Raw genomic sequence first — 20,490 nt, 5'->3', positions numbered from 1 at the left:
GCTGTTTATGAACCTTCCTTTGTACTGAAACAGGAAAGTAATGCTTGGGAGTTGCCATGGATGCATAGGCTGGCTTCTTGGACTAGCGTGTGATATGAGGTTAAGCATATACATCCTCATAGCTAAGTATATATAAAATACAGAACAATAATGTGGTACCTCCTGTTATATTCTGAGAAACCAGCTGAATCTTTGTGGCCCCATCATGGCAAACCTCATTCTGTGTCCTCAGTCCCAGTTCATTCAGACAGCAGCAGACTCGTGTTTGGTTTGGTTTGGGAGTGCTTGCTTCTATGGAGTTGTGTTGTTTACAGAGGATTTCTAGCAGGATTTCAAGACAGTACTCCCATTGTTGTGAATTTTCCTATACCTAAGTGGTGTTTGGTCTGAGCTGCAAAACTCTTAAAAAATTATTTTTCTACTAGTGATTATAATTTTTGTTAGAACCACTTTCACAATAATGATGTAATTAGCCAACTGTAAAAAAAAAAAAAAAACACCAATGTTTAACACTTACTGTTTCCAGTCTCTCACGGTCAGGGCAGGGGTGGCAGTAATCTTAAAACGGAAGCAGTCCTAGAAATACTCGTGAGCCTATGTCATTGTTTCTGCCTGTCTACATTCATAGTAGCTTTGCCCTTAAAAGATGAAGAAGCCCATAATCACTGATTTTATTTAAACCAGATGTTCTTCAAGAGCTGGAATGCATAGTTCGCACAGTGCCAGAGGATTGGCAGTTTGACGAGACGGCTCACCTCCGCAGGTCAGGCAGAAAACAGGAGGAGGGGCTGAGGCCCGGACTGGCAGCCTGTGCCTGCGCGATCCGGTCTGTAGCCTGCCGACCCGAGGCCTCGGTGCGGAGGTGCAGCCGCCGGCGCTCAGCAGGAGGAACGCCGTTCACAGAGGACATGGCAGCAGCCTGTGGCCTTCAGAGGCTGACACGGAAACTGTAAAATGTAAGCCATCAACACTGTACCTAGTATAGTCTTAGAATTTCTAAAAGCGAACACTGGGCCATGACTCTGTTCTAAAAATTATAACAGGATGTGGTGTCTGTAATGAAGTCCATTGCATTTGATTCCAGAAAAGTAGTGAGCTGAAGGCAGTTGCTGTGGGCCAGGCTCCTCCCCACCTCATTTAGGTTCTTCAGCCTGGAGCCAACAGTGCCAGGCTTGCACCAGCCGGCAGGCAGACGCCCCGACCCAGCAGGGTCCTCAGTGCTCACTTCTCTCAGTTCTGCGGAGACTCCCTGTTACACAGTGTTCTTTTCCAGCCCCGCGACGTGGAGGCGGGCGGGCAGCTCTGCACCGGTATGGGCCACCCTGGTCCTTTCAGAGCAGGTGAAGGACTTAGAAAACAGTGCTGTGTGGAGCAGGAGGAAAACACATTTCTTTTCCCTTGTTAGCACATTTTCAGGCTAATAAGGCTTTGGGATATTAAAGCTGCTTAAAGTGTGAAAGCTAATCCGAGAACTTGAAGTCTGCACTGGCTATTCGGGCCCCGCGGGCGCAGTCTCCCTCCTTAGGCAGTCGAAGCTTTAGTTTGTTTCTTGATGGGTTAGCTGACTGCAGGTTGTAAGAAAAATTCTGTGATCTTCCACTGTTCTCAAGGAGGTGAAGACACTGCAAGTTGCTCACTGTTAAATGACAGACAGATACTCAGATTATTAATGCTGAAGGGCAGGGTGGGGAGGAAAAGGGGCTTAGGCTTGGACTATCCATGGGACCCGATAAGGTGATGACTGGTTTATGGTAGAGACAGGATGACATCAGCCCCTCCTTTTCCATCCTCTAAAGAGACTTGGCATCTTCTTAAGGAAGAACCTTGACCGTGAGGGGGCAGCTGCCTGAGGAGCTAGGACTGGAAGGTAGGTCTTCAAGTTTGCTTGAAATGACCACTATGATGCCGCGTTCTCTGCATCTCTCAACACGACAGTTAAGACAGGATGCTGCAGTGGCAGCACCCGTCAAGACAGGATGCTGCAGTGGCAGCACCCGTCGTGGGCTCAACCCTCCACTTAGGCCAGGAGGCCGCGCTGCTGCCTGCTGCTCCTAGCCTGCTGTGAAGCAAAGCAGCAGCATGAAAGGCCAGTAGTGGTAAAAAGTTACAATGTTCTAATTTGTTACTCAGTGAAGCGGAAGTGAACTGTTTGGGAACTGGAATGCTTTCTGCCTGCTTTGCTCTGTATCAGGTCGTCTTGTTACCTGCAGACCCCTCTGTAGCTGGGCTGGGATATTCTGCATTCATAGGGGGGACCGTTTTTACTAGTCCATGGTTATTCCATTCATTGGAATGGGATTTTTTTAGAGGAAGTTTTTATTTTAATGAGATGGGCCCCCAAATTTGGGACATTTCTCTCTCTCTGTCTCTCTCTCTCTCTATATATATATACACGTTCTCTGGCCCATTACTATGCTGCTGTTCTCTGTGGGTGTGGGTGGTTTGCAGGTGGGTGGGAAGACTGGGGAGAATGCAATTGTTTGTTTCCTGGACGCATGTAAAGAAACTCCAAGGAGTTTGTTTCTTTGGTTTATCCAGCTAACTTTCTATTCCTTTTAAGAGATAAAAGCACTACTAACACCTCTCCCTGAGTTGAAGGTTAGGAGCCACAATCTTAACTCAGATCTGAGCACCTACAATGTGCCCAAAAATGCACTAAAGCTAAGTAAACAGTGAACAAGTCAGACATCCTTAACTCGATGGGATTCTCAAAAAAATTTAAACTTTTTAAAAACTTTCTGGCTGTGCCTCAAGGAATGTGGGATCTTAGATCCCTGACCTGGAATGGAACCCACGCCTGCTGCAGTGGAAGTGCAGACTGCCAGGGAGGTCCCTCAAAGCAAACATTTCTACTTAAGGTAAAGACTAAAACAAGGCTTGTCTTCCTTGGTTCAGTTGGCCGTCTGTGATGCCGTGTTGCAGAAACAAATATGTCTGTCCAAGTCATGCCCGTTTCATGGAAATTTATAGACATGTATTCTGAATAAAACATGGGCTGCTGCTAACTAGCTTGCTGCTCTGCCCATCAGCCTTATTCACAGGTCAATGATCAATGTGGGTAGGTAGGTGGGCCTCATAAAACCTTTGTCCCCCAAGCTTGGGTTCGGGAAAAGGTTCTGTTCTGTCCTCATCCATTTTCAAGCCAGTGTAGAATAGACAAGCTGATAATTCATAGAAAGTTCTAAGAAACTACTGACAATTTATTTTGTTTATTCTGTCTTTAACTGTGAGTCCTTTAACTTAAAACCTCTTATGCTGTTAAACATCTTCATTTTTAAAGATTTGATAGTCCTGAACTTTCTCGAGACAGAGTAAAATACCAAAATACCAAAAATGGTACGTCTTAAAGTAATTTTATCTAACAGTTGTTTTTGAAACTATTCCTCAGTTCACTCAAGATAACTAGACGTGTGTTTTTTTTTTTTTCTTTCTTTTAAACCTAGAACTATGGCCTGATTCCTTTGAGTTTCTAATTGCCCTGATCAGCCTGCCTATATTACATAAATTCCCCAACTCTTATTAAAGCTTTGGTAGTAATTACTGTCCCCCCATCTCCAGATTCTACCCCATCAAAAACTAAATGAATGTTAAAGTTCATGCTGACAGTCATTGCTCACCTCCCCAGCTGCACCCTGTTCCTGCCGGATGACTGGATCAGGGACTGGGGGGAGCGTGTTGCCATAGCCACCTACGAGCAACACTAGACCTGGCATTAGCTGCTGACAGCGCTGAACTTATCACCCACGTTGAGTGCTGGCGTGAGCGGAGGGGCCCTGAGCAAGGCATCTTGTGGCTAAAAAGAGAGTTCCCTGAACTGCTCCTGTGTGAGTGAAGGTGTGGACAGCTGGACCTGAGCTGGACCTGCTATTAAATACTAAATGTCCTGCTGAGGTGGCCCTAAAAGGCAAAACCAGAATTTGTAGTAAAGGGACTTCTTCCCATCTTTGAGGAGGAGATGGTGGATCTTAATGGGAAACCAAAACAGAACAAGAACTCCCAGGATGTTACTTTGGAGAATAACAGTACTTGTGCTTACCCCTCTTGTACGTGAACAAGTGTGGTAAAGTGATCAGTAATAGGTGCCATTTATTGTTTCTGCTGGAGGTAATGTTAAGTTTGGGGTTATAAAAATAACTTGTCTCTTCTGAACAAGAGATGTTTATTGTGGTGATAATTCCATGAAAGGGGGACCAAAAACATGCAGTCCTGAAATAACTGGCCATTGGAACCCCCTGGCAGTCTGCTCCATTGTCTCCACCTTTGGGGATGAAACAGAAAAGGGACGTGTTTCTCGCATGGTCTCCGTCCGCTTTGCAGTGCAGGGGCGGCCTTACCTGAGCTGAGGCCCAGCACAGAGGGGGCTTTTGAAGACCTTGTGGGCTGACGCACTTTCCCTTCTTGAGAACCTGAAATCAATCAACAGTTACCTATTTTTGACCAATGACAGCGGTAGCCTGACCAAGCGCTGAATTGCTTACTGAGGAGAAGCCTGAGCTGCAGGTGCCCACCAAGACAAATTAGCTAGGAAGTGGAGAGCCACAGAGGTCCAGACTTAAGTCCGGAGATTCTGCTGCCACGGCCACAGATGTGTGTGTGAAGGTGCCTTAACTTTGCTCCCTCCAGCGAGGAGCGAGTCAGGCACTCGCAGAGCTGAAAGGGTCCCCGTGTGCAGCAGTTTATTCGCCAGACAAGCGTGTACTGTCGTGCGTGGATCGGGGGTGTTCCCGTAGACAGGGAGCTCTGCTATCTAAGCACAGGGAAGGGCAGCACAAGGCCGGCAGGTCGACCTGGGCCTGGGATCCTCTAGCTGGAGAATTTAAGGGGAAAACGAGCAGTAGTCTAGAGAGCGTGCTGTGGTGAGGCTTCCGTCAGGAAGCCCAGCAGACGATCTCTTGGCAGTAAGGCACTCTTGGTTGAGATCAGAATGCTTCATGAAACCAATTCTAACCCAGAGTTGCTGCAAGGGAGGCATAAATATGATGAGAATTCTCTTGGTGCCTGGCTGTTAAATATAGTTCCTACTAAATGGAGGTTTGCCCGGTGTAATTAAATCCTGTTTCAAAATCTGAGGTGACACATTTCAGGGTGCTGCCGTAAAGCACGCAGGACAGTTACCGTAGATCTGCTTGAGTGCCGAGTGCCTGCTGGGCTTGCCGCCCGAGCTGCCCTTGGGTGGGCTCTTGGTGGTCTTGCTTACTGCCATGGTCTTTGGGGGTTTCAGTTCCAGTTCCTTCCTCCAAACCTGGAGGATCAAAGCCAGGCACTCTCGATTCCATCTGTCCATATCTCTGGCTCCGAGCCGCTTCAAGCGCAGGAGGTGTGACAGGTGCTTCCGGAGCTGGTAGCTGGGAAGTCAGGAGGGCAGAGAATTTAAGGTCATAGTACTGAGAAAACCAATGTCCCCGGAGGTTCCTAGAAGCTATAGGAATAGTAGTTGCTGAACTCTGAGATTCATTCAAACTCCCATTCCTAATTTCAATGGCAGTATGTTGTATATTGAGTTCTGCCCCTGTCCATCAGTATTTCCTGAACTAGGAATCACTTAGGTGGGTCCTTGCCAAAGTGGAACAGGCCAATGTGTAAACGAACAAATGAAGTATGAGAAGTACTATGTGAGAGCTAGGAGCTAGATGGCTGGTGTTTGTGCTGGGTTTTAAGGGATGAGTGAAAGCTGGCTAGGCAGGGAAGGGCACTGTGGGTAGCAGAACTGGCATGATTAGAGATGTGAGCATTTGTGCATGAATCTTGACTAGTGGAGTGAGATGTGTGCAAAGGATTATGTATTTGGCAAGGCAAGGAGGATTGGAGACCGGGCCCCGCTGTGGAAGGAACCAGCATTTGGTCAGGGCCTCCTGGATACCAGGCACCTCCCCTGTGGTTAAGTCTGAAAGTAAAGCTGTGAGGCAGACATTATGAAGCTGACGAAGGCGGAGTCGAGGGGAACATCACCAAGATGGTGACATAAATCCATTTTGACTGCTCCCCATCACAAGAACAGCAGCTAATAGTTATTCCTGGCTAAGAAAGACAGCAGTGAGAAAATCCTGGAACATGGGGATGCGGCTAAAGCACCCCCCGCTCCAGATACCGAGACAGATTTAGAAGGGTAACCGCGTGAGCTCCATGCTGATAGCCCCCCCCCCCCCGCCCCCACCTCAGGCTGGCTCAGCGTCACACGGAGGGCTCTACCCTGAGCCCACGATTCCCCCAGTGGGAAAGGAGCCCAGGGTGGACCTCCAGCTCCCCCAGCATCATGGGCTGCTTCTTGGGAGCAACTCCAATCTTACTCCATGGGGACTGCAGGGGACTCTGGGGCTTACCCACTGGGAATCCAGTGATGACAGAGCAGGAATGAGGGACTTGAAACAACCAGCATAAGGATCTTGGCAGAGCCTACCTGCAGAGTCCAAGTGGTAGCTCAGACCAGTAGCTCTGTTTGGACTCTGCAGAAACAAGACGGCAGCACAGTCTGACCAGGGAGCCCACTGGTGTTTAAGTTTCCCGGATCCAGTTTCTTACACAAAGAACCCTGCTGGCCTTGGAGCCTGGTCTGACCCTGCCCCGGCAGGAGAGCTGGGTCATAGCCCAGCCCATGGCTGAGTGTAGTTTCTCGTTGCTTCCAGACCAGAAAGGCTGGCCAGGCCACCCGGAAGCTGTGGAGCCCAGCAATGCTCAGGAAGAGTGCAAAGCGGGCAAAGCCAAAGCATTGTCCAGCCAGGGGCCCTGGGGAGCAGGGCAGCTTGAGTCAAGATCACAAAGAAGCCGCCTTTAGAACCAGTTCCGCCGCTCTGCCTGGGTAGGGAAAGTAACCCCAAGCTCCACCATGGCTGAATACAGCCTTCAGCCCGTCCAACCAGGGGACCTCACCAGAGTACACTCCAGCCTTGAAACCCATCCCACAGTCCTTAGAGTAGCACTTGAAGAGAGGACTGCCCGTGGCTTCCCCCTCTACGGAATAAAACCAGTGGCTGTGTCTGGCCAGGGAATTCAGTCCCGGTGCTGGGGCGTCCTGTCCAACCAGAGCAGGAAGGTAAATCCTAGCTCTGCCTACTGCCAGTCTTGACTAAGTAAGCCTGACCGGAGAAGCCGGGCAACTTGCAGAGCCCAACCCACAGCCTCACGAGCAGGGAACCAGAGCAGCAGTCCCGTCCAGCTGGTCTCGGCTGGCAGTGGCAGCGCCCGCCCCCGACCCCGCCACACGCTCTCGGAGCCTAGGCAGTGGCCTTGCCCAAAAAGAGCGAGCAAGTCCCGCCTGCCCAAGTACATCATCCGCAGACACGTCCAGAAACCCAAACTGAGCTCAGTGCTCAAGAACCGTCTCTGCCAAAGCAAACTTGGGAGAGGAGGCTGCTTATTCAGACGCATAGATGCCAACATAAGGAAGGAACCAAGGATATAACCCCCCCCCCAAAAAAAAAACCACAGGTAAGTATGATACCAAAGGAAATAATGATATTTTAAGATACTCTATATAAGCTTCATGGTAATCACAGGGGTAGAACCTGTACTAATTATACCAAGGAACATGATAAAGAAGTCCATGCAGATTGATACCAGAAGGAATCAAAACACAAAAATAAGCTGGAACAATGGATCAACAAAACCAGACCACAAAATGGCAAAAGTACGTCCTCACCTACTAATAACTGGGCCGAGGTGGCCCTGGTGGTAAAGAGCCCGCCCGCCAGTGCAGGAGACGTCAGGGTCGCGGGGAAGAGCCCCTGGGGGCGGGCGTGGCAACCCACTCCAGGATTCTTGCCTGCAGTTTCCCACGGACCGAGGAGCCTGGAGGGCTGCAGCCCACGGGGTCACACAGGCTCGGCCATGACTGAAGCGACTCAGCGCACACGCGCCAATAATTACTTCAAATGTAGAAAATTTAACACAGAACTGCCGTGGGATCCAGCATCCCCACTGCTGAGTGAGTGACTGGAGGGGATGAGAGCAGCACATTGACGAGACCCTGTGTCCACAGCAGCGGCGTTCACAGCCGCGAGGACGCGCCCGCTGATGGGTGAGGGAGTGAAGAGGCGGCTTTACATACGTACACACACGATAGAATGCTGTGTGTCATATATGTCTCATCAGTTCAGCCACTCAGTCCTGTCCGACTCTGCGACCCCATGGACTGCAGCACGCCACGCTTCCCTCCCTGTCCATCAGCAACTCCTGGACTCTACTCAAACTCACGGCCATCGCATCAGTGATGCCATCCAACCATCTCATCCTCTGTCGTCCCCCTCTCCTCCCACCTTCAATCCCAGCATCAGGGTCTTTTCCAATGAGTCAGCTCTCTGCATCAGGTGGCCAAAGTATTGGAGTTTCAGCTTCAACATCAGTCCTTTCAGTGAATACTCAGGACTGATCCCCTTTAGGATGGACTGGTTGGATCTCCTTGCAGTCCAAGGGAATGTCAAGAGTCTTCTCCAACACCACAGTTCAAAAGCATCAGTTCTTCAGCGCTTGGCTTTCTTTACAGTCCAATTCTCACATCCATACATGACCACTGGAAAAACCATAGCTTTGACTAAACAGACCTTTGTTGGTAATGTCTCTGCTTTTTAATATGCTGCCTAGGTTGGTCACAGTGTTTCTTCCAATATATATGTGTATTATATATATATACACAACAGAATATTATTCAGTCATAAAAGAAATGCTGCCATTTGCAGCAACATAGACAAACCCTGAAGACCTTACTTCAGATAAATACTGTATTATTTCACTTACATGTGCCATCTTCACAAATAGAAAACAAATTCATAGAGAAATCAGATTTGTGGTCATCAGAGATTGGGGGAGGTGAACTGGATGAACATAATCAAAAGGTACAAACTTCAGTTATAAGACAAATAAGTACTGGGGATACAGTTTACAATGTGATGACTATGGTTAACACTTCTTTATGACATATGTGAAAGTTTTTAAAGAGTAAATCCTAAGAGTTCTCATCACAAGGGAAAAAACCGTTTACCTATGTGAGATGATGGTGTTCACTAAACTTATGTGGTAATGGTTTTATAACATATGTAAACCAGGTCATCATGCTGTACACGTTAAACTTACGCAGTGCCACATATCGATTATATCACAATAAAAATTGGAGGGAAAAGGCTAACAGAGCCAGGAGAAGCCAACATTCAAATCAGTGCTTGTCTAGTCCAGCAGCCAAACACTGCTAATGACTTGGTCTCTACTCTGTAGTTGGTGGGGCTGCTGAGATTTCTAAGAACAATGGCAAAGGTCAAAAGCTGAGTTTTAGTAAATAAGTCTTAGTAAGACCGTTCTGCTGGAGGGTGGAGCCTGGGGTGGGAGAGAGGGGAGGGGCCCCAGGGTGATGGCCACATTTACCTCTGGGGTTTTTCTTCCAGTGTTTATCCCATGTGCACGCCCCCAGCTCTTGCTGAGCTTGGCTGTCATGCAGCCTCGCAGGGAAGCTGCAGCAGGGTTCATTGACCGCAGCTGATTAACGCCTCCCGGTGCGCCCACAGGGAGCTGCGCTTCAGACACACCAGATGGGACAGGACCTTCCTCCCCAGTGCGCGAAGCTTCCCTCCCGTCCTGAAGGCTGGTCTCAGTAGGACCACATGGTTCTTCCTTTCTTCCCCAGAGCATGACAAACCATGGCACCCCTTTACTAGAAGGCCCCATGTTTCCCAAAAGCCAATTATAGACAGAAGTAAGCGTTATGGGACAACACGGCTCCCCACTTCAATTCCTCCATACCCCCTGCTCTGCGAGCCGAGGCTGGGGGCCAAGGGGTTGGCTGAAGCTGTCACAGACCGCCACCTCACAGACTCTGGTGTGGAGACCGAGTCTGTCTGATGGTCTCCTGTTCTCAAGGAGAACGTGCACTCCTGGTTTGCTGAGACCCCAAACACACCCAGTGGTCGCTTTCAGCCTGGGTGCAGGGCTGGTTACGGTCCAGCCGCTCCTCGCTTATTTACTCCAGAACCTGCTGGGGAGGAGCTGATGGAAGTGCCTCAAGCAGCAGCTCCTTCTCACCACAGCAACTTTCCAGCCCAGCCCAGCTTGCCCAGTATCCAGTTTCAACCTTTAAAACAGTCAAGTCTTCACTGGTAATAAAACTCAAATTCTAAGATGAAGTTTCATCTTCTCTGGGCCCCAGGTTCAATCTGCTCACCCCGTCCGGTGTGTTTCCAGCCGGCCTGCCTGCTTCCCTGGGCATACATCCTAGGACAGTGACCTGGGTTGATGGGAGCTCCCCAGCCCTGCTCTCGGGGCCCCTGACGACACCCCGGACACACCGTGGGTGGCACCAGGGCTCCTGGGCTTCAAACAGAAGACAGGCGTGGCTATAGCAGAGTCAATAAAGGGGTTTTAACTGTCGCTTGTCCCGGGGCTCACCACAGCACGCAGCTTCCCAGAAGCCGTTTGGGAGCTGATGTCCCAGGACTCAGAAATGCACAGGGAGCAGCCAGAGGGGCCGGGCAACTGCCTCCCCAGGTGGGTGCGCAGACGGAGCCCGCTGTTCTGAGGAGAATGAGGCTCATCTGCTGCTGCGGACACGGGCTGACAGCGTCTGTCAGCGGCAGCCTCTTCAAAGGAGCCAGAGGCCAGTCTGACGGGGAGGCCCTGCAGCTGGGGAGCCTCACGGGCTTGTCTGGATCCCAGGTTTCGGCTGAGATACCTAACAGGAGCTGCCTCTGGGATGGTGGCCAGTGCCCGTCCTGGCGGAGCACCCAGGATGGGGGAGCAAGGACCCTTCCCACCTGCGGCTGCAGAGGTCACCAGGCCGAGTGGGAGGCCAGTGCCGGCGCACACCAGCTCTGTGAGCGGGGCTGGCTGGTGAGCCGTGTCCCCGGAGTCCCCCACAGGGATTACACGCGTGTATACATGTGCGACCACTTAGAGCAGTGTCTGGCGGGAGTGCCGGATGAATGCAACTACTGGTATTAGTAACAGTGATAACAACAAACCCCATGACATTATAAAAACATGTTGGTGCGGTGAGACCATCCAGGCAGCCTGCTCTCCTCCAGCCGGTTCTGAGCCGAGGTCGGCCTGTGCCTCCATTATTCTGACCACGGCACACACCACCTTCAGAGAACCTAAGAGAAAGGGGCCTGGACTTGAGTCAGACCGAACTTCGAGAGCTGGACCTGACCATCAGGACCAGCCTTGTTTCTGAGAACATCAGCGTGTCTGCAAAGCATGGACACGAAGCCTGCCGTGTCAGCTCGTGGCGTGGCTGGGAGAGCCGAGGAGGTCGGGCACGAGGTGACTAAACTGCCCAGCCTAAGCAGACGCGCGGGCGCCCTACAGTGATGGCCGGCAGGCCTGGGGCAGGTCGCTGGGCTCTGGGCTAGGAGACCCGCGCGAAGATCCCTGAGGCCTCTCCCTGGACCGCCCAGGACACTCAGCTCTGCCTCTGCAGCGTCAGAGTCCCTGGCGCTTTTATCTCCCGACAGGGGCACTGACACGCGGCCCGGCAGTGCCCGCAGTGACCTGCTTGCTTAGCTCCCCGGTCACGCTTCCCCTCTCCCGGGACGGGACCGCATGGCTCCCGCCGGCCCAGGACGGTCCGGCCGTCCCCCAGCTGTGGTCCGCACCGGACGGCCTAACCTGGACTGGGGCCCTGGGAGGGCCTGCGGTGAGAGATGAGCGGACCGGAGGCGCAGGGCCCCCGCGCTCTTCCCCGACGCACGCCCTGCTGTGCGCATCCCGGACCCCAGGAAGCCCCGCCGCGCTCCCAGCACCGCTCTGCGCTCCGAGCACACGTGTGTTTCTACGGTAACGCCGTCACTCAGGGCACTGTGTCTGATTCCTGAGGAGTAAAGAGGGAGAACCACCTTCCATGTGCAGTGCTTTAGAGCTTACAGAGCTCACGGTATCTCATTCCAGCAGCCCGTCACACAAGCAGGGCAGGTGGCAGCGACTGCTAAACACCGCGTCACGGAGGAGGAAACCAGGGGCAGGGAGGCCGCTGCTCAAGGTCAGGTAACGCTAGAGCTTCACCTGAAACTCAGGCTTCCCGGGTGTTCACTTACAGCCCACTATCTTGGGTGCTCTCCTATCTTTCCGGGTAAAAACACCTTCCAAACAGCTTATTATAGATTCTTAAGATCTAAACATGTGTGAATATCATAGGTAGGAAAACTGGCCTTGTCAGGCCAGCACATGCAGTTCACTAGAGTATCACAGAGGGCTTTCCTGGTGGCTCGGTGGGAAAAACCCACCTGGAATGCAGGACACAGGTCCAGCCCCTGGTCTGGGAAGATCTCCCACACGCCTCAGAGCAGCTGGGCCTGTGCGCCGCCCCGGAGGCCGGAGGCTGTGCTCCACCCCGGGGGCCGTGCTCCACCCCGGGGGCCGTGCTCCACCCCGGAGGCCGTGCTCCACCCCGGGGGCCGTGCTCCACCCTTAGGGCCGTGCTCCACCCCGGGGGCCGTGCTCCACCCCGGGGGGCCGTGCTCCACCCCGGGGGCCGTGCTCCACCCCGGAGGCCGTGCTCCACCCCGGGGGCCGTGCTGCACCACGGGGGCCGTGCGCCGCCCCGGAGGCTGTGCTCCACCCCAGGGGCCGTGCGCCTCCCCGGAGGCCGTGCTCCACCCCGGAGGCTGTGCTCCACCCCGGAGGCTGTGCTCTGGGGCACACATTCCGCAGCGAGACGCCGCCGCAGCGCGGGGCCTGCCCACCACACTAAGAGCAGCCTCCGCTCACCTCAGCCAGAAGAAAGCCCGTGCAGCTATGAAGACACAGAGAAGCCATAGATAAACAAAACTGCATAGATGAAGAGAGCGTCCCAGGGCAGGGCGAGGGTCGGGCCGGCGGAGGGCAGAAGAGCCAGCGCTCTGGTGCCCTGCCCTCCTACCTCCTCCAGGCCCGCTGGACCACCGCCGCGGCCCTGTTCTTCCTGCGGAACAGCTCCTTCCTGCTTCTTTCCCTCTGGATGATCTGCAGCCGCAGCTCTGCGGGGAGAAGGGCGATGTTCACAGCCTGCGCAGGGAGGGCGCCGGGAGCCGGATCGGTCTCCGTGGGCAGCCGAGTGTCCTCAGAGCGGGCCGATGCCCCCAGCTTCCTGACTCCTGATCGCAACACCTCTGTGCTTGGAGGCAGATCTGAGGAGGTCCCTCCTGCGAGCTTCTCCTGGGTCACCGTGGTCCTTGGCGTCCGGTGGTGGAGAGGGCTCTGCCCGGCGTGGACCGCCTCCCCCTTGGCACTGCCGGGCCTGCTGGACCCGGCCGGGGAGCGCCGCCCTCCTCTGAGCTCCTGGCCGCGCCTCTTCGGGGGCGCGCGCGCGGCCTTGGGGGCTGCGTCGGGCCGCCGGCTGCGCTCCTCGCCTTCCGCGGCGGGCCCGGCCGCCCGCTGCTTGCAGGAGCCTCTCCCCTCGTCGCCGTGCTGCTCAGCAGCCGTCTCACCTCTGGGCTTCCCGGCAGCGGAGGCTCCCGGACACCTGTCCCCAGCACCGCCTTCGCTGGGGCTGAAGTGGACACAGGCAGGTCGGCCTCTAGAGTGTTCTCTGACTGTTTCTTGGGGAGACAAGGAGAAGGGGAGGAAGCATTATTGTCCAGAACGTGCCGGGTAGGGCAGTTCTGTGCACTTGTTCACCAAAAAAAAATGCAGACTTTTCCTTTCGTGTCACCATGAAAGTGATAGTATGATTAGGAAAAACTGTTTAACTTCTTTTTCTAGTAATGGTAGGTTAGACAACCTGAAAGCCTTCCCCTGTAGAAACTTAGAAATTCGGACTAAAATATAATAAGCATTATTTTTAAAGCGCCATAGTGCCTTCAAGAAAAATAAAAGAAATCCCTGGGGGCCAAAAACAAAGAAAACCGAGAACTCTAGTAACAAGCTTGTAAGCTGATCCAGCAACTGTCAGGCAGCGAAGTGGTGAAGTGGGCAATGGCTGGTCTTATTAAATAATGGATTGTTTTAACCTCCAGATAAGAACAGAAGACAAGCCTTGCAGGCAGAAAGTTAACTGGAAATGGGACATTGCATGAAGTCAGGACTCTTGAGGCAGTAAACTCTTGGGAAATGATAATCCAGATAAAAATATCTTCCCAGCACTAGAAGATGATAAAGAAATTTGTCTCAGCCTAGGTTCCAGATAGGGTAAAGGGTCATCCATGAAAGTTTGAAACCAAAGTGCTGTGCCTCACATAGGTTTGGTATTCATTTATTCTCAACCCAGAGGAAAAATTAATATGAAAATTAGTCTTGGCTAATTCATGTCAATGTATGACAAAAACCACTACAATATTGTAAAGTAATTAGCCTCCAACTAATAAAAATAAATGAAAAAAAAAGAAAATTAGTCTCAGGATGGTGGTATTGTAGGGGGCCTCATAGAAGCAAACAGTACTGCTTCAGGCCGCACAGAGGGGACCTCCTAAAAATAACTTTGCAATCCAAAATTACAAAATACACAAGCAAACAGCCTACTATGAGGGATAGTTAACAGAGAAAAATAACAAGATTAGACCAACAAAAATGTCAATAATAGAACAATGTGAATGTGCACATACATGTGCACAAAACATGCTCATTAAACACAAAAGAAGTACAAAATTAGAGACAAAAAGTTTAAATAACTAAATGTAATTATCTAAAATGAAGCTGTTAGTCTTGAGGTAATAAACGGTGAAGGAACTTCTGCTTCTATTATGGCAGAATTGATGCATACTCACCAATAAGGACAATCAAAAAAGTTAAAATATTACAACCACCTGTTTGCCAGGTGGCGCTAGCGGTAAAGAACCTGCCTGCCAGTGCAAGAGACATAAGAGACATCGGTTCAATCCCTGGGTTGGGAAGATCTCCTGGAAAAGGAAATGGCACCCCACTCCAGTATTCTTGCCTGGAGAATCCCATGGACAGCGGGGAGCCTGCTGGGCTACAGTCCATGCGGTTGCAAAGAGTCAGACACGACTGAAGTGACTCAGCATGCATGCACCTGTCTGAGGCTCTGAGGAGCTAACAAGGCAGAAAATAAAAACAAAACAAGGCCAAGATCCAAGAAAACCAGGTGACCAGGAGATGAACAAGGCATCTGGGGCTACATATCCCTATGGAAATAGGCTCCTTGAGGTTTGGAGGGCAAAACCTGGAGTCCAGATTCTCCCAAGGAGCCTTGTTCCAGGGAGAAAAGGTGAACTGGCAGTGGACTGGCCGTCGCCGGCACTGAGAGCCCAACGCCGCGTCATCTCAGTTCTGGGACTGCATTAAGGTGGCCTTGGACCGCTCTTTCCCCTGAAGGCCTGACAGAAGTCAATGTAAATCCGCCCTGGGGGAGTTATTAATCACACCATGCTCGGCTGTAAGTTATTTCTCTAATTTTTTATACTCAATGGCCCAGTACTTAGTGAAAAATATACAGGGAGATGATACAAGACAAAACTGACAGGAGAGAGGGAGAGAGAACAGGCGATGACACAGACACGCAGGGTATCCGACGACGTGTTTTCAGAAACAGACTTTAACTATTCTTACGTGTGGAAGAATGTGTACATTCTTCATGTATGAAGGAAGGGTGTATAAGAAAATAGACTTGCACCTGCTCATTTGTACAAAACAAATACAGAAGGATAATCTGGAAACTGAAGACTAGATCCCTGCAAGGCTGGAGTGGGGAAGGGGCAGAGAGATGAGGGGGTGGAGGCCGAACAGGGCGAGGAGGGAGAAACGCTCTCCTGAGTAAGACTTTCCATACCGCTCTCTTAGAACCAGGATAATGTTCCACATGTACCAAAACAAACAAAAAAAAGAATGAATTAAAATAACAATGAGATAACACTACACATGGTAAAAATAAAAAATACCGACATCAAATGCTGACAAGAGTGAGAAGCCGCAGGAATGCTCCCTCATTGCTGGTGGGATGCAAAACGGTGCAGCCACTTTGGAAGATGTCTGGCAGCCACTTTGGAAGATGTCTGGCAGTTTCTTACGAAGCAGAACATATTCTTATCAAACAATCCAGCAGTCCTGCTCTTTGGTATCTTCCCAGATGAATTAAAACCGTATGTCTACCCAACGTCCTGCACATGGCTGTTTATAGTAGCTTCATTCATAATCGCCCAATCTTGAAACAGCCAAGATGTCCTTCAGTAGGTGAACATATAAATAAATTGTGCTATATCCAGACAATGGAATATTATTCAGCAATAAAAGGAGTGAACTAAAAGGAAATGAGTTTTAAAAAAATGAACGTGTACCAAAAAGAAATGAGCTACCCAGCCACATAGAATATTATGAAGTGAAATATTACTATCCTTGCATGGATAGTACTCATACATATTAATAAGTGAAGGAGGTCACTATGAAAAGGCCATATACTGTATGATTCCAACTATATGACATTCTGGAAAAAGGGAAAATTATGGAGACACTAAATGGCTCAGTGGTTACGAGGGGTTCATGAGACAGTGATGCACAGTGGACTTTTAGGGCAGTATGACGGTTAATTTAATGTCAACCTGACTGGCATAAGAGATGCCCAGAAAGTTGGTGAAACACTATTTCTGGGTGTGTCTGTGAGGGTGTCTCTGGAAGAGATCAACATTTGAACCGGTAACCTGAGTAAAGACCACCCTCACCAAGGCAGGTCGGCACAGTCCCATCTATTTAGGGCCTAAACAGAAAACAATGGTGGAGGAAGCGTGATTTTCCTTTTTCGCTGAAGCTGGGATGTCCATTTTCTCCTGCCCTTGGACACAGGTGTTCCTGTTTCTCAGGCTTCTGGACTTGGACCAGGACTTTACCAAGCTTCCTGGGTGGCTCAGTGGTGAAGAATCCACTTACCAATGCAGGAGATGCAGGAGAGACATAGGTTCGATCCCTGGGTCAGGAAGGTCCTATAGAGTAGGAAATGGCAACCCACTCCAGTATTCTAGCCCGGAAAACTCCATGGACAGAGGAGCCAGCGGGTGACAGTCCACGGGGTCACCAAGAGTCAGACACACTTAGCACAACAACTTAAACCATCAGCCCCTAGATTTCCAAAACTCTGGACTCAGACTCAGAGCATCTGTTCCCTTGTTTTTAAGCTTTCAGACTCACCGAGTCACATTACCAGCTTTCCTGGGGCTCCAGCTTCCAGATGCGGGACTCTGGGTCTTCTCAGCCTCCATAATCAAACACACAACCTATACCTAATCTCCTTTAACGTCTGCCTGCTTGCCTACCTATCTATCTGTCTGTCTATCTATCTGCCTCTCTTATTGGTTCTGTTTCTCTGGAGACCCCTGATAAAAGCTGTAAAACTATTCTGTATGATACAATACAGGATACAAGTTATTACACATTTGTGAAAACCCACAGACTGTGTAACACCAGGCATGAATGCTGTTGTAAACTGGACTTGCCTGATAACGACGTGTCAGTGTCAGCTCAGTTCAGTTCAGTTGCTCAGTCGTGTCCGACTCTTTGCGACCCCGTGGACTGCAGCCCTCCAGGCTTCCCTGTCCTTCACCAACTCCTAGAGCTTGCTCAAACTCATGTCCATCAAGTTGGTGATGACATCCAGCCATCTCATCCTCTGTCATCGCCTTCTCCTTCTGCCCTCAATCTTTCCCAGCATCAGGGTATTTTCCAATGAGTCAGCTCTTCGCATCAGGTGGCCAAAGCACTGGAGCTTCAGCTTCAGCATCAGTCCTTCCAATGAACACTCAGGACTGATCTCCTTTAGGATGGACTGGTTGGATCTCCTTGCAGTCCAAGGGACTCTCAAGAGTCTTCTCCAACACCACAGTTCAAAAGCATCAATTCTCTAGTGCCAAACTTTCTTTATGGTCCAACTCTCTCATCCATAGATGACCACTGGAAAAACCATTGCTTTGACTAGATGGACCTTTGTCAGCAAAGTGACATCTCTGCTATTAATATGCTGTCTAGGTTTTTCAGAGCTTTTCTTCCAAAGAGCAAGCATCTTTTAATTTCATGGCTGCAGTCACCATGTGCAGTGATTTTGGAGCCCAAGAAAATAGTCTGTCACTGTTCCCATTGTTTCTCCATCTATTTGCCATGAAGTGATGGGACCCAATGCCATGATCTTAGTTTTCTAAATGTTGTTGAGTTTTAAGCCAGCTTTTTCACTCTCCTCTTTCACTTTCAAGAGGCTCTTTAGTTCCTCTTCACTTTCTGCCATAAGGGTGGTATCATCTGCATATCTGAGCTTATTGATATTTCTCCCGGCAATCTTGATTCCAGCTTGTGCTTCCTCTGGAAACGCTTGAGCGTTTCTCATGATGTACTCTGCATATAAGTTCAATAAGCAGGGTGACAAGATACAGCCTTGATGTACTCATTTCCCTATTTGGAACCAGTCTGTTGTTCCATGTCTGGTTCTGGCTGTTGCTTCCTGACCTGCTACAGGTTTCTCAGGAGGCAGGTAAGGTGATCCGGTATTCCCATCTCTTTAAGAACGTTCCACAGATTGTTGTGGTCACACAGTTAAAGGCTTTAGCGCAGTCAGTGAAGCAGAAGTAGATGTGTCAGTGTGGGTCCATCAGTTGTTGACAACGTGCCATTCTGGTGCCGGGTGCCGACGATGGAGGAGTCCACGCATCTGTGAGCAGGAGTGTGTGGGAGCTCTCTGTCCTTCCTTCTCTGTTTTGCTGTGAACTTAAAACTGCTCTAAAACGCAAACTCTAGGGCTTCCCGGTGGCTCAGAGGCAAAGAACTTGCCTGCCAATACAAGAGACACAGAATTCAGTCCCTGATCCAGGAAGTCCCACATGCTGCGGGGCATGCAGCCCTTGTGCTACAGGTACCGAGCCAGGGCTCTAAGCCTGGAAGCCACACGTGCTGAGCTCGAGGCCGCAGCTACTGAAGCCTGCGCTCCCCCGAGCTCTGCGCCACAACCAGAGCAGCCCCCGCGACGGCCCGCCGCAGCGCGCCGCTCACGGACAACTAGAGAGTCTCCCCGCTCACCGCGACGGCCCGCCGCAGCGCGCCGCTCACGGCAACGAGAGAGTCTCCCCGCTCACCGCGACGGCCCGCCGCAGCGCGCCCCTCACGGACAACTAGAGAGTCTCCCCGCTCACCGCGACGGCCCGCCGCAGCGCGCCCCTCACGGACAACGAGAGAGTCTCCCCGCTCACCGCGACGGCCCGCCGCAGCGCGCCGCTCACGGCAACTAGAGAGTCTCCCCGCTCACCGCGACGGCCCGCCGCAGCGCGCCGCTCACGGCAACGAGAAGGCCACACACACAACTCGAGAGTCTCCCCGCGCGCCGCAACTAGAGAAAAGCCCGCACGGCCAAAACCAGGTAAGTACAATTCTTAAATCTTTTCAAAAAAGCAAATTCTATCATAAAGAGACAAATAATGAAGAGACTATTATTAACAGATATTATCACACACTAATAACTAATAGTGATAAAAATAATGTGACTTGGGTATTAGTAGAGGCAGAACAGTGAGAAAGAACAGAAAGCTAAAAATGTTCCCATTTACGAAAGTAAAGATGGCGTTCTGAATGAGAGAGGTGCTCACAGACCCTGGCCGTGACCCCGGAGAGCGACGCGATGCTCTCCAGAAGCCTTCTTCACAAGCCCACTGCCAGCACAGCAGCTCCAGACGGCTCAACGTTTATGGCTAGCATGACCACTTATTCTCTAAAAAGAAACCATTCGATTACAAACTCACTATACAACAAATTAAATATGAGATATTAAAAATTAGAAAATATATGTATTTATTTTAAAGTGAGAAAAAATGTTTTCTTGGCATAAAACCACAAAGAGAAAATCTCAGAAGAAAAAATGAAACAGAATTATAGGGTGTGCAAAAAAGTTTTTATATATGAGAGAGAAAGGTTACTATCCTTATTACATAAAAACATTTTAGAACTATTAAGAAAATGAAAAACCAATATAAAAATTGACAGAGGATTTTAGTGAATAATCCAGAAAATAAATACACAAAGCCAATAAAAATATGATGAAATTTCATCTTACTAACTAGGATTTAGTAAAACCATTATTTGCCTAAGTGTTTGGAGAGAGTGTTTTGCTTTTTCTTTTGAAAGGGTGGAACAAACTTCTTCAACCTTCTTGGTAAGAAGTTTAGCAGCAAGTTTAAAGAGCTATAAATATTAGAGATAAACACAAAACTTTGTATGAAAAGTTGCTTGGTTTACATATTCTGCAACACAGTCATGATTAAACAAAGCATGCTGTATTCATAATCTGATATAATAATAAGCAGCTATTAATTGCCAACATCCACTGGATCATTGAAAAAGCAAGAGAGTTCCAGAAAAACATCCATTTCTGCTTTATTGACTATGCCAAAGCCTTTGACTGTGTGGATCACCACAAACTGTGGAAAATTCTGAAAGAGATGGGAATACCAGACCACCTGACCTGCCTCTTGAGAAATTTGTATGCAGGTCAGGAAACAACAGTACTGGACATGGAAGAACAGACTGGTTCCAAACAGGAAAAGGAGTACATCAAGGCTGTATATTGTCACCCTGCTTATTTAACTTATATGCAGAGTACATCATGAGAAATGCTGG

The 20,490-nt window shown here is 50.1% G+C and overlaps 1 protein-coding gene across 5 annotated transcripts in view; it reads right to left on the bottom strand.

Annotated features, from left to right (window-relative positions):
* Positions 1 to 501: 501 nt before the first annotated feature.
* Positions 502 to 20,490, bottom strand: part of INVS (inversin) — a 124,392-nt gene continuing 104,403 nt past the window's right edge. For 3 of the 5 annotated variants that reach the window (XM_043890777.1, XM_043890778.1, XM_043890781.1), the window contains 4 exons: positions 12,836 to 13,493; positions 5,116 to 5,345; positions 4,335 to 4,406; positions 502 to 1,636 (listed from right to left, as the gene is read on the bottom strand). In XM_043890777.1, the coding sequence (XP_043746712.1) occupies positions 1,461 to 1,636; positions 4,335 to 4,406; positions 5,116 to 5,345; positions 12,836 to 13,493 (1,136 nt within the window). In that variant the 3' untranslated portion in view covers positions 502 to 1,460. The remainder of the gene's footprint in view (positions 1,637 to 4,334; positions 4,407 to 5,115; positions 5,346 to 12,835; positions 13,494 to 20,490) is intronic. The other 2 variants (XM_043890779.1, XM_043890780.1) reach the window with 2 other exon arrangements.

Source organism: Cervus elaphus, chromosome 29, assembly GCF_910594005.1.
Source record: "Cervus elaphus chromosome 29, mCerEla1.1, whole genome shotgun sequence".
NCBI classification, from domain to species: Eukaryota; Metazoa; Chordata; class Mammalia; order Artiodactyla; family Cervidae; genus Cervus; species Cervus elaphus.
This window is presented reverse-complemented; position numbering and strand designations above follow the sequence as displayed.